The sequence below is a fragment of the Gopherus flavomarginatus genome, chromosome 3, assembly GCF_025201925.1.
Source record: "Gopherus flavomarginatus isolate rGopFla2 chromosome 3, rGopFla2.mat.asm, whole genome shotgun sequence".
In the NCBI taxonomy this organism is placed as follows: Eukaryota; Metazoa; Chordata; order Testudines; family Testudinidae; genus Gopherus; species Gopherus flavomarginatus.
In genome coordinates, this window is record NC_066619.1 from 176,438,857 (window position 1) to 176,453,252 (window position 14,396).

The 14,396-nt window shown below is 40.5% G+C and overlaps 1 protein-coding gene across 2 annotated transcripts in view; it reads left to right on the forward strand.

Moving 5' to 3' along the window:
- PPP3CA (protein phosphatase 3 catalytic subunit alpha) overlaps nucleotides 1–14,396 on the forward strand; it is a 332,320-nt gene that overhangs the window by 216,460 nt on the left and 101,464 nt on the right. For both annotated transcript variants that reach the window (XM_050944451.1, XM_050944452.1), the window contains exon 3: nucleotides 10,484–10,608. In XM_050944451.1, coding sequence (XP_050800408.1) covers nucleotides 10,484–10,608 — 125 coding nt within the window. The remainder of the gene's footprint in view (nucleotides 1–10,483; nucleotides 10,609–14,396) is intronic.

The following is a 14,396-nucleotide window of genomic DNA, read 5'->3' on the forward strand; positions in this document are numbered from 1 at the left end:
TGAGTGATTTTAGACTTGAAATACTCCGCTTGATTGAACTAAGGCATTTTGAAAGTGTTTTAAATTTGTCTCACACAAAGACAGAATATGTTTTTACATGTATCTGCCTGTATATAAATGATAAAAATATTTAAATTTAACCACAGTTTTATGAAGTCTTCAAAAGATAATGTATACATTGGGAGTTAAAAGTACAATTGTGTTTTAGTGACCAGCTGCCTATGGATGTCATTTGTGTTTCATACAAAAAAAATTGTAGTGCGATGTTTGCTTGTGATCCTGCAAGGAAACTGCTTGGAAAACTCTGCATCTTAATAATTTTGGGTTGGTGTGGCAGCAGAAGATACTCCGTGAAAGTTCATGCACTCAGCACTGGGGCTTAATAAAACTGAGACTGTAATATTCCTGCAATATGCAATTTGTATGGAATGGTAACTTGCAATGGAGGCTGAAGAACAGAACATTTAGAAATCTGGCAGTAGGTTTGAGTTTTGTTTGTTGAGAAAATTGGTGCAGTGCTTAAAGAACGATTCGATTTTTTTATTAACAATATATGTGCTTTCTGAAGTAAAATGAAATCAGTGGGTATATTTTCCACAGATTTTAAAAGCTATTGCACGTTTGTGTGCTGAAGCCTGCTTTCTATGAACCTTGTTGGTAATACAGTTAAGGCATTAATTTATTTCCCTAATTTGGTCAACCTTCATTTTCAATGAAAGAAACAATTTTTCAGACGACGGATAACATTCTCCTTGCATCATTAGGTCTCTTAATAAAAGAAACTCATGTTCACTATTATTACTTTAAAAACTATTTAGCTGAGGACCCATGCTTTACTTTAATACACAGCACTGAGATAATTTTGTGGTAAAACCAAAACTAAGTTGATTAATAAAGAACAGAGATTTAAATGATAGTAAACTAGGATAGTAGAAGCAGAGAATGGTTACAAAAAAAGCAAAAATAAAACATGCTTTCTAGTATCTAATATTTAACAGATTTACAATCCTGGCCTCAGAGAATTTCTCAGTTATTTCTCAACATCCTCAATCCACATGGCTGGGGGAGGATCCACCTTTCACAGATTCAAAGAGCACTGGTCCTTTTGTCTCTTAGATGATGGGTCCCCGCAATATCTTTTCTCGCTTCTTCTTATAGTTCCAAAAACCTTTGAAATATACTTTTTTTCAAAGTAACTCCAGACAAAGATCGTCTCCCCTGATATTTATTCCTTGGATGCAGGTTCCAGATCCCTTTTTCCATCCTCTTGTTAATTAGCTCTTTCTATTAGTTGGTTCACTTTGTTTACCTTAAACAGAAATATATTTTTTTATTGGTTTTGGCTTATAAAGCTTAAAGCAGGCAGACTGGCAAATCCACATACCTTTTGTCTAGGAGAAACCTGTTTATCCATTCTACTTAGGTTGCTTGGACTTCACATATTTTATGCAGATATTTCCAACACATATACATAACTCTTGACACACTAACTGTCCATGCATCAGGCAGTATTTTTAATGACCAGAGAGTCACCAGTTTTCATTTAATTCCTTACATGATACTTTTTTTGGATAAATATTATGACATCAGTGTGTTAGATGTGAGTTTGTATCCGGTAACAACTGTGTTTAAAGAATAGTGAGCCCTTTGCTATTTGACATTCAGGGTCACAGACACGTATTTGAAGTATTTGACTATTAATTGAATATTTTTGAGCACTTGCTAGATTTGAGGGAAAGGGAATCCTGGCAGGTTTTTCCAGAATGTTCTACAGATTTGTAGATCCTCCTTAGATCCCCTGACAGGTTTCAACAGATTAGGATTTCCTAACGAGTTAGTAACTACTAATATAGAAACACTCTGAATCTTAAGGTAGTGTTTCTTCTGTTGCTGACACAATACTTTGATAATATGGTGACAATCTTTTTTGTCCCTGAACTCAGTTCTACTTTTTACAACATACCCATTGATTGGCAATTAAGGTGGGTTTGTTTGGAAAACATTTTACAGAAACATCATTGATGTCCTACAGGATGTTAAAATGAGTTTTAATCTAGTAGAATTGTTACTATTTTTAATGGTCATTGCCACAGTGTCAAAGCTGGCGTGCACACGCACACACACAAAGATAAAAACATATAGTTGATTGCTTCTAATTAAGAGTTTCTGTTTGGAGATTTTATTTTTTGCAGTGCGGTGAACATTTTTTAATAGACCAAAGTTGTAAGCTACACTTTGAAAGTTCTCTTTCTACATTCTATTATTGAAAACCACAAATATAATATATCATATCATATCTTATCATATATGAAAAACTGGAAGTCAATGGAAGCTTTGATCAAGACAGTGGGGGAGCCCAGAACTATCAGGGAAAGGTGCTGAGGCACATGTCTAACAAAACATTGCACCTTCAGCTCACTTCCAGCATCTCTGTTAGAATTTATGAACATGCATGTACAGTAATAGAGACTGATCATTGTTTGCTCACTAGAGTCAGCAAGCTAATCACAGCATTTTTTGCTGTTAGGCGTGTTGTGCAGTGACATAACTGGCTGTTTAAGGATAGAAAACTAGCTGTAAGGTAACATGGACAATGAACTAAACAAACCCTCAGATAGAGAATCTTAAATCAAGAACATTGCCCAGATGTTTAGTCCTCATACACAACAGTAAAGGTAAATTGATTATTTAGCCTAGAACAATGGGGCCTTGACCCTGTTTGGCGATCTGAGTGATGCTGTGATATAAGTAAAGAGTTTTTGAAATAAGAACAAATAAGAAATATGGTGCTATGTCTTCTCTGTGTGCCTGAAGAATAGCATTCCTGCGCTGGTGAGGAAAAACACCCCTCCCTTACTATACAGACCCCCAACTATGTTGAGTGTAGGTCTCAAACAGCAAGTAAGTTGTACCATTTTGATGATGTGTGCTCACAGCACAAGTGCATAACTTCAATATGGGAGAGCTTCACTAAGAGCTACATTGTGTTTCTTAAAAGAAAGTGAGCGAGAGAAAAGGAGTTACATTCCAGCTATAATCATATTTTGAATATGCCGAGTATGCCACCTAATAGTAGCTCTTTGATGGTAAAGGGGAATATTTTCAAATGTGCAAAGGAAAGTTCAGCACCCCCTTCATCTGAATTTAGTGGGACCTCAAATGCTATATTAATGCCTGCAGATGAGAAATTATTGCAAGACAGTAACTACCATGCTTTTAAACCTTTTATCTGAATAAAGCACACTGTAAAGGGAGATAATTTGTACCTTAGAAAAGAGTTTTTTAAAGCAGGCACTGTGGAAGGGATGCGGAATAATGTTCGCTGCATCATGCATATTGATCTAATAGTGACAGAGTGTTATCTTGCTAGCCCTGTCATGTCCCCTAAGGGCAGTCGTAAGACATGGCTCAAGCCATGATAGTAGATGATTAGTCGTTTTGCCAGCTTTCTGAATGGAAAATATTTTTATTGTGTTGTTTTACTCATTTTTTTCTCTATTATTGCCATATCCACCAGTTATAAATGGGTTGGTCTCCTTTGCCAAAATACGATGCCTGACATAGCCCAAAAGTAATGGCCACTGATTCCCCTGAGAAATCCTATATGAATAGAATATGTGTCAGCTTTTTCCTTCTACAGCTATATATTTTAGAAATGTAGCTGAGGAACTTCTGAGAAGGAAACAGAGTGAGTTTGTTCCTTATTTTATTAGGCTTTGCTATTCCTCTCTCAATTTGGGTGAGTTGTTTTTTTTTGTTTTTGTTTCGTTTTAAAGCTATCTGGGATAGTGATGTGGAATCTTCAGTATATTTCACAAGCATCTTCTCAGGTTCATAGATTTTGCTGTAGACGTAAGAATCTGAGACGTGGTCTACACTATCCGCTTATGTCGGTATCACTACATTGGAAAAGCCACATCCCTGAGCAACGTAGTTAAACCAACCTAACCTCCAGTGTAGAGAGCGATATATTGATGCAAAGGCTTCTCCCATCGACATAGCTACCGCTCCTTGGTGTGCCAAGAGGAGAGCTCTCCCATCAGTGAAGGTAGCGTCTTCACTAAGTACTACAGTGGCACAGCTGCACCATTGCAGCACTCAAGTGTAGACAAGCCCTGAGAGATGGTTAGCAGGGCCTAAAGAAATTTACTTTATAGCAGAGCAGGGGGTCAGAAGTTCCTCCATTCCCAAAGAATTGCTAGTGCTGTCATTTGGGCTTTGTCTCCCAGCCTCAATCCATTCTACGAGCCTCTCATCTAGTTCTCTTCATGTGCTCCTCCCATAATGGAGTGGGAAAGAATGAGCTGCAGGAGTAGCCCCTACTGGTTCCAGACCTCTTCAAGTTGGCTTTTGTTCAAGTTCCCTCTTGGCAGTGGAAGCAAGTGGCATATGCCAATAGGTGTTGCTAATTGTCCTTATCCCCCTCATCAGATCTGACCCCCTATTCTATACTCCTACAACCAGGAAAGGAGATCACCTCTGAGGAAAAAAGGGAGCAAGAGGGGAGGTAAAAATACCAGGTGAACTTTTCTTTCCCTCAAATGAGAATCAGAAATAATTACATTATTATCCAAGAGTCTCCAAAATTTGAAAAGTATAACTGGGAGGATGGTGAAGGTGAGTTGAACAGCACCCCAAAAAATAATCTGTCAAGTCAATTATGTTTTTCACAGTTCCTGGGAAATACCTATTCCATTCTCTAGTTCCAAACCTTAACATCCAGCCAAAAACTGGGACACAAACTGGATGCTGACAGGATATTTTAAAAGTATATATTAAAACCGTGAAAATGAAAAGTACTTCGACTCTCTTTATGATAGTCCATACAAAATACAGATCTGAATGTATGTAAAATGTTGTCCGTATTACTGAAATTTTGGGACATAGGCAAACTCATCTGTTGTCCTCTGTTCCTAAGCCACATCTTTTCTGTTTCTGCAGACAAGATTCCCTGCTAGTTTTATGCTTATAATTCAGAGCTTGTTCCTGTTGTTTAGGAGTAAACTGTTACTTTGATTTTTTTTTCCTTTGGTTTTCAAGTGTGTTTTCTGAAAGTGGTTTCTGGATATACACTTTTTGAAGCCAACCATGAATAGATGAGAATTGAAGACTGTGTTTGTAAATTTACAGGAATTTTCATCAACTGCTTAATAATAATAAAAATAGAGCTTAAAGGGACAGGATTCTGCAAATTTTGGGTTTTCTCCACCCTGTTTATAATTGTACCCTGTTCTTCATGTCCATTTATAACAAATTGATGGAAATAGAAATATTTCTTTCTAAGCAGGTCTGTCTTATGAATTTCTCTGAAATGTTTCCTTCACCATTGCAAACACATACATACACACGCACCCCTGTTAACATGAAGTAGCTTTGCCTTTTCCTGTAGTCATGATCAGGGCTCACTTCAGGCACCAGCGAAGGAAGCAGGTGCTTGGGGCGGCCAATGGAAAGGAGGGCGGCACGTCCGTGTCTTCAGCGGCAATGAGGCGGCAGGTCCCTCGGTCCCTCTCCTCCTCTTTGGGCTGCCGCCGAAGAGGAAGAGAGGGAACGAAGGACTCAACACCTAATTGCCGCAGAAGAATGAAGCGGCGCTATTGAGCTGCCGCCGAAGTGCCACCGATCGGCTTGTTGGGGTGGGGCGGGAGGTGTCGTGGGTTTTTTTTTTCCCCTCCTCGCTTCGCCTCTTGAGGCAGCAAAAAAGCTGGAGCCGAAATTGGTCGTGATAAATCTAAGGCCTGGTCTACACTACGCGTTTAAACCGATTTTAGCAGCATTAAACCGATTTAACACTGGACCCGTCCACACTACGAGGCCCTTTATATCGATATAAAGGGCTCTTTAAATCGATTTCTGTACTCCTCCCCGACGAGAGGAGTAGTGCTAAAATCGGTATTACCATATCGGATTGGGGTTAGTGTGGCCGCAAATCGACGGTATTGGCCTCCGGGCAGTATCCCACAGTGCACTACTGTGACCGCTCTGGACAACAATCTCAGCTCGGATACAGTGGCCAGGTAAACAGGAAAAGCCCCGCGAAATTTTGATTTTCATTTCCTGTTTGCCCAGCGTAGAGCTCTGATCAGCACGGGTGGCAGTGCAGTCCCAAATCCAAAAAGAGCTCCAGCATGGACCGTATGGGAGATACTGAATCTGATTGCTGTATGGGGAGACAAATCTGTTCTATCAAAGCTCCGTTACAGAAGACGAAATGCCAAAGCGTTTTGAAAAAAAAATCTCCAGGCTACACAGTGCTGTGTGACAAGCGTAACGGGAAGCCAGAGACTCAAATGGACTCTCATGGAGGGAGGGAGAGAGGGGGTACTGAGGACTCTAGCTATCCCACAGTCCCCAGCAGTCTCCGAAAAGTATTTGCATTCTTGGCTGAGCTCCCAATGCCTGTAGGTTCAAACACATTGTGCGGCGTGATTCAGGGAATAGCTCGTCAATTTACTCCCCCCCTCCCCATGTGAAAGAAAAGGGAAAGAAATCATTTCTTGACTTCTTTTAATGTCACCCTATGTCTACTGAATGCTGCTGGTAGACGCGATGCTGCAGCAGTGAAGAGAAGTATCCGCTCCTCTCCCCTCCCCGGTGGCAGACAGTGCAGTAGGATTGGTAACCGTCCTTATCAACCCGTGAGTGCTCCTGGCTGGCTTCAGGTGAGGCTGGCCGGGGGCGCCTGGGTGAAAATAGGAATGACTCCCGGTCATCCCCAGTAGATGGTACAGAATGGCTGGTAACCATCTTCATCATAGCAACTAGGGGCTGAGCTTCAATCAGCCCTCTCCCTTTCATGTGAAAAGAAAAGATTCTGTACTGCCTGGACTATCATAGCAGTGGGATGCTGGGCTCCTCTCCCCCACACTGCTTAATGTCCTGCCTGGACTATCATAGCACCGGAAGGCTGCCTCCCCCTCATTTTATGTCACTAAAATCTCAGCGTTTCTTATTCCTGCGTTCTTTATTACTTTATGACACAAATGGGGGGGACACTGCCACAGTAGCCCAGGAAGGTTGGGGGAGAAGGGAAGCAACGGGTGGGGTTGTTGCAGGGGCACCCCCCGTGAATGGCATGTAGCTCATCATTTCTGCAGGATCTGACACAGAGCAGCTGTACTCTCTGATACACTGCTTCTCTAGTACATTTGCCCCATATTCTAGGCAGGACTGACTCTATTTTTAGAAACCATAAAGGAGGGATTGACTCGTGGAGTCAGTCCCAGTTTTGCTTTTGTGCCCCCGGTTGATCTCAGCCAGGGGCACCCATCATAGCAGCAGACAGCACAGAAGGACAGATAACTGTCATCTCATTGCCAAATTACACTGGCAGCAGACAGTACAGAACGACTGTTAACCATCTCTGCTATCATGCAAAAGCAAATGAATGCTGCTGTGTAGCGCTGGAGTATCGCCTCTGTCCGCGGCATCCAGTACACATATGGTGACTGTAAAAAAAAAAATAATAATAAAAAAAAAATGCTCAACGGACTCCATGGTTGCCGTGCTATGGCATCTGCCAGGGCAATCCAGGGAAAAGGCACGAAATAATTGTCTGTCGTTGCTTTCCCGGAGGAAGGAATGACTGACAACATTTACCCAGGACCACCCGCGACAATGATTTTTGCCTCATCAGCCACTGGGCTCTCAACCCAGAATTCTAAGGGGCGGGGGAGACTGCGGGAACTATGGGATAGCTATGGAATAGCTACCCACAGTGCAACGCTCCAGAAATCGACACTAGCCTCGGACCATGGACACACACCACCGAATTAATGTGCTTAGTGTGGCTGCGTGCACTCGACTTTATACAATCTGTTTTATAAAACCGGTTTATGTAAAATCTGAATAATCCCGTAGTGTAGATGTACCCTAAATTAAGTACATTCAGAATCTCTCAACCATGCATTTTTAATTTTTAGAATTGTACTGCTTTACAATACTAAAAAGTTTCTCTGTCTGAATTGAAGAAGGCAGGTTTTCTGGCTCTAGTTCTAAGACTCGCTGGTCTTCTCTGCTCACTATATGTACACAGAGGAACACAGCTCATTTGAAACAGTTTGCTAGCTAAACCAATTACATAAATAAAATTGATCCAGAATTTTCCTTTATTGCGGATAATGACAGCTTCATCATCTATATCTATCTATCTGTCTATAAAGACTTTACAAAGACAGCTTTTCCATCATGTTGTGTGAGGATTTAAATTTAAACTTTGTTTTTGCATGTTTATAGAATAATAGTTATTATCCTTTGCTGGAAATCACTTTCAGATGAAGGTGTTTTGGGTAACACTTGAAGATTCCTATCTCATAACTCATGAAAATAAAATGTCACCTGGAAAGAAAAGATTACACAGTGTAATACAAAAGTGGTGAAAGAGCACCAGTCTTTATTTAGTTATGCTATTTGATGGAAGAAACTCCTTTTTTAAAAAAAGAACTGTAGTTATGCAGTCTTTACTTCATGTACAGCAATGCACAGCAAAGGAGAAAACAGAGCATAGAAGCTGATCCTGCAGCCTAACTCATAAGTGGTACCTCTAACTTCACATAGGTACTCATGAGAGTAAGGTATGCATGATCACCACCTTTCCTATATTTTATTATTGGCTGTACTTAGGGTTGCCAACTTTCTAATGGCATGAACCCAAACACCCTTGGTCTATCTCTGCCCCACCCCTTCCCTGTGGACCCTTCCTCCCCCGCCATTCTCTGAGGCCCCACCCCCACTCACTCCACCCCCCCGTCACTCGCTCCTCCCTACACACTCACTTTCACTGGGCAAGGGCAGAGTGTTGGGGTGTGGGAAGGGGTGAGAGCTTTGGCTGGAGGTGTAGGCTCCAGGGTGGGGCCAGGTATGAGAGGTTTGGGGTGCAAGAGGGGTCTCCATGCTGGGGCAGGGGGCTGTGGTGCAGCAGGGAGTGCGGGCTCCAGCTGAGGGCGTTGGCTCTAGGGTGAGACCAGGGATGAGGGGCTTGGGGTGCAGGAAGGGGCTCAGGGCTTGGGTGGGGGGCTGGGATGTGAGGGGATGTGGGGTGTGGCTCTGGGTGGAGTTGGGGAACAGGAGGGGATTCCGACCTGGGGCAGGAGGTTTGGGGTGCAAGCTCCAGCCAGGCAGTGCTTACCTCAGGTGGATCCCAGAAGCTGCCTCCATGTCCAGCTCCTAGATGGAGCCAATGGGAGATGCAGAGCCGGCACTCAGGGCAAAGGCAGCATGTGGAGCCTCCCTGGCCGCCCCTGCAGTTAGGAGCTGGACATGCTGGCCGCTTCCAGGAGTTTGTGCGGCGCTGGGGCAGTTAGGGAGCCTACTTTAGCCCCACTGCGCCGTAGACCTAACTTTTAATGGCCCAGTCAGCAGTGCTGACCGGAGTTGTCCTAAACCGGACATCTGGCAACCCTAGTTCTGCTCTTGCCATTGTTGAGCAGAGACTATAATAATATAGATCACTACATTTCCTCCATTCTGAAGTTATCATATACTTCGAAAAAGAGAGTCTGGTTTCTTGTAACTAAAAGTAAAGAATATGTGACACTGTACTGTGACGAGTCAATGCAATATTATTGATGTTTGCATTGTTGTGGGGTTTTTAATTTGGTGGAACTTTATTACAGCTGCTGTACTATTGATTCTATATGGAGAAGTGATTTCAGCTTCTTCACAGCATGAAATAATGTTGAGGCATGATTTTCAATAGGACAGTAAGACCTTTATGCAAATGCTTATGTGAATTTGTTGCTTGTTAGGCATAAAAGTGTGCCCAATTATTTGGAAACATGCACCTAGAGTAGTACATTATTTTCTGTCATGTTTCTTTCTGTTTTAACTCTATATGCATGTATAACACGGAAGTGAGAGACTTCTGTGTGAATTAACCAATCAGTTATGTTGTACTGCCTTGTTTACCTTCCATGCGCGCTGCAAGGCCCACTGGTATTCACATGGATTTGGGGACAGGGCAGGTAGGCATAATGATAACTGGAGAAGGGAATGAGACTGTTTGAAGGGACTAATATGTTGAGCATGTTTTCTTATTCTGGATATTTTTTATGCGTCCTTCATTTATCAATAATATATGTTTTGCACAAAGTGGCCATAGCAAGAGATGGGCATTTTTAAAAAATAAAATATACATAAATACATTTTAATACATCTCAAGTCATTTGTAAAACACCGGTCTAAAAGCACTACTTAATCATGTGGTAACCTTTTGTACAATAGATGTAGATGCATGAAAAAGTGAAAAATGGTGATGTTTTTACTCAGGATTTGTCATCAATTTCTGCTGACCGGCAGCCCACCCTCACAAATCATGTCAATGTAGATATAATTGTAAGTTGGCACACAGAAAATAGCTGATGAACAATAGAATATAATACAGCATTTTTATTATTAAGGTAAACACTTTAAAATTGCGTGTGCTTAACCTAGTAACACTAATTGAACTGATGATGTAACAAACTGCTGTTTTAATTTCTCCTAGTTTGTGGGGACATCCATGGACAATTCTTTGATTTGATGAAGCTGTTTGAAGTAGGAGGTTCTCCTGCCAACACACGGTACCTCTTCTTGGGGGACTATGTGGACAGAGGGTACTTCAGTATAGAAGTAAGTTTGCTATTTCTCTTTTTGAATACAAGGCTACTTGCAATGCGATTTTAATAATGCATGGCTGTCTGAGAGCTTAATAGAAATCACTATGAACAGCAAGCATGGGGACAGATTTTGTTTCATGTACAATGTCACTGTATTAGGGTGGAAAAAATTAGTGTTTTTTCATAAAAAGTCCTTTATTAGTTTAAAAAATGCATTTTAAAATAAACTATTTTAAAATTACATTTGAAATTATAAAAATCTATGTTAAAGTCTATATTTACCATAATCTATTAAAACAGTGTAAATTGAATTTTAAAAAAATTGAGTAATCATGTGTTCTGCTGAAGTTTTAAAAAAAATCAAACCACTGAACTGGTGGAAGTCACTGGCTAAACACCTTAAACCAGAATTTATTGAAGCGCTAATCCAGCATTTGACAGCAGTAGTCTTTTCTGCAGATGCAGAGGGAATACCTTCTTCATTGGCTTATTCAGATAAATTAGTTCAGTGACTAGTTCATTCAAAGTTACTAAACTGATTGGGAGCTAAAAAAGCAGGAATACTTATTTTTCTATTCCACTCTATGAATAAACAGTAGATATGAGGGGATGAGATCTACTAGTTCTAAAATTTTGAAAGACATTGTGACCAGAAATAACCAGTTCAATTTACCAACTACAGTTTATTATTGTTGTTACTTACTTATTTATTTATTTATTTATTTACTTGTATTATTGTAGTGCCTACGAGCCTTGGTCATGGCCAGGATAGGTTTTTTAATTATTTAGTTTTAAAGGTAAAATATGTTTTGAAAAAATATTATCTTATTTATCCAGCACATTTTAAGGTAGTTTATTTAACTAATAAAACAGATATTAAAATGCTGTTTTGTGCATTTTGAGTTCCAATTTGCATACAAATGGAGCTTTACACAAATCACAAGGAAAAAAATAATCATTTAGTAAATAAGAAGTGCATCATTCACCATTTTCTAACACAATAAAAACATTTAAAAATTAAGAATCTGAATAAATGTATTAAGCTATAAAATTGCTTAAATAATTGTGTATAGATGTAATGTATCCTCATGGTTAGCAAAAAAGAAATATAAAGTATAGCGTAAAGGCTATATTTATTGGGCAAATCAAAATGCTGTAGGACTATTTAGGCAATAAGAATCAACTTTTCTTCAGGAAAATGACTACAAATTTCAAACCAAGTTAAAACTGATGATGTAAATCAAGGTGTCCTGCTTGCTGATTTAAATCATGGTTAAAATAGTTTAATTAAATCAATCCATCCAGCACTGCATATTTAAAAATGCATTTCACTCTTTTCACTTCTCTAAATTTCACTTATCTGAATTTCAAATTATTTTTGTTTTAGTACGTTTGTTACGGTAGTATCTATGGGCCAACTGAGAATGAGGCATCTTTGTGCTAAGTGCTGTACAAATATAGAATGAGAGACAATCCCTACCCTGAATAGCTGACAGTCCAAATAGACGGGACACAAAGGGGTTGGCAAGGAGATGTAACAAACAAGTGGAGTGAACAGAGCGATGGTTTGCAAAGGTTATGTTAATTCCATGATTTATTTTAACTTTTAATTGTTTATTTAAATCCTTTGGGTGAGGTTTGGTTAAGTGTGAGGTGTGTGCGTGTAGGGGGGGGAATTAGCTAAATGGAAAGAAAAAGGAAGGGAAGGGAGGATTGGGAGGCATTGGAGTCAGGCAATCAGCACGGGGGAGAGAAAGTTTTGATAAAACTTTGGAGAGATCTGAACTACAAGCCTTTTCATGGGCAGCCTAGAGCACTGACCCTGCAATTGTTCCCATGCAGAAGCACCCTTGCACTTTGTGCAGATACAAGGGTCCATCCTCCTGCACCCAGTTGTAGGATGAGGGTGTGCTGTTAGATAAGTCATCAGTGTGATTATTTTTTCAAATTGGGTAGGAGCCCTATGGTAAAATACAGGTCTTGCCAGAAGTGACTTAGGTGATTCAGTAGACAGCAGTCTTCATTCTGAATCTGTCCTGATCAACTTCACAACAAAAAAACAGCATGGAGTGTCATGTCTCATCTTGTAGACCCCAAATTAACCAGTCTAGATAGCTAGAATTTCAACAGTAGCTAGTGCTAGTATAGATAGGATGGATGCATAGAGAAAGGTCTAAGACTAATGAACTGCAGCGTACGGGACCCATCTTCCAACTCTCTGGTTGCCTTACATGGTTCGAGATAAGCATCGGCTCTCTTATCTCAAGAGGATCACTTTCCTGGAATAAGCTTTAATAGAAAGTGGAGCCTATCTAACATGACGTAGGTTACACGGTCAGAGATCCAGTTAAGTAATGAAGACTTAAATTGCATCTGTTGTGGCAAATTTAGGACCTGTCATTTACCACAGTGCAAGTGTGAGCAGGCTTAGATGATATGATGGTAAAAATGCCTAAGCCTGTCTGTGCTACGAATCATTGCTGAGCCCTCCCCACCCCCACTAACCCCCTTTTTTATTTTGGACAGTGGAGATAAGGGACTGTTAAGCCTTCTTGTAGCTTCCAAATAGAATAAAAAGGTGGGCCAACATACTAATGAAATACAAATAAAACATGTCACTTTCTGCCTTCCACTGCACAACACACAGCAGTATGAAACTGACACAATGCAGTTCAGACCTGGCTGTGTTTCTGTGGTGGGTGAAATTATTCCTATCTGTAGGCTACCAGGTATTTAGAATCCTTCTGGATGAAAGGTGCTATATAAATGTAAGCCATTATCATTACAAACAGAATTGGAAATTGCGTAGGGTAGGAGGAAGGAATTTGAAAATGCAAAGGGAAGAGATTAAAGCACACTGCGTATCTATTAAATGTGAGTATGTAGAATAAACAAAAATAGACTAAATTGATTAAAATATAGTTGATGCTGCTTAGCACAATAAAATCTCTAGGCATATTGTAGACTGTAAGGCCAGAAGAGACTATCATGATCATCTGTTCTGAGCCCCTACACATTGCAGGGCACATCCACCCACTCCTGGAGTAGGACCAATACCCTGTGGCTGAGTTACTGAAGTCCTCAAATCATGATTTAAATACTTCAGGTTAGAGTATCCACCATTTACTCTAGTTCAAACCGGCAAGTGACCTGTGCCCCACTTCAGAGGATGGCAGAGACTCTGTGGTTTTTGTTTTTGTTTTTGTTTTGTTTTTTTACCTATCTCACTTGGGAGCAAATTCCTCCCTGACCCCAAATATGACGATCAGTTAGACCTTGAGCATGTGGTAGATACACCAACCAAACATCTCAGAAAGAATTTTCTGTAGTAACTCAGCCCTCCCCCACTATGTCCCATACCCCTCTGTTCGAGATATTTGCTAATAGCAGTCATGGACGGACCATAGGCTATTGTAGGCAATCTCATCATACCATCCCCTCCATAAACTTATCAAGCTCAGTCTTAAAGCAACTTAGGTTTATTGATCCCGATACTCCCCTTGGAAGCTTGTTCCAAAACATTACTCCTTCAATGGTTAGAAACTCTCATGCAATTTCAAGGCTAAACTTATTGATGGCCAGTTTATATCCACTTGTTCTTGTGCCAGCATTGGCCCGTAACGTAAATAATTCCTTTCCCTCCCTGGTGTTTATCCTCTGATCTAACAATAGCAAGCACTCGATCTCCTCCTCCTTCATTTTGCTTGGCTAAACAAACCAAGCTCCTTAAGTTTCCTCTCATAAGGTAGGTTCTCCATTTCTCTCATCATCTTAGTAGGCCACATCTGAACTTGGTTCAGG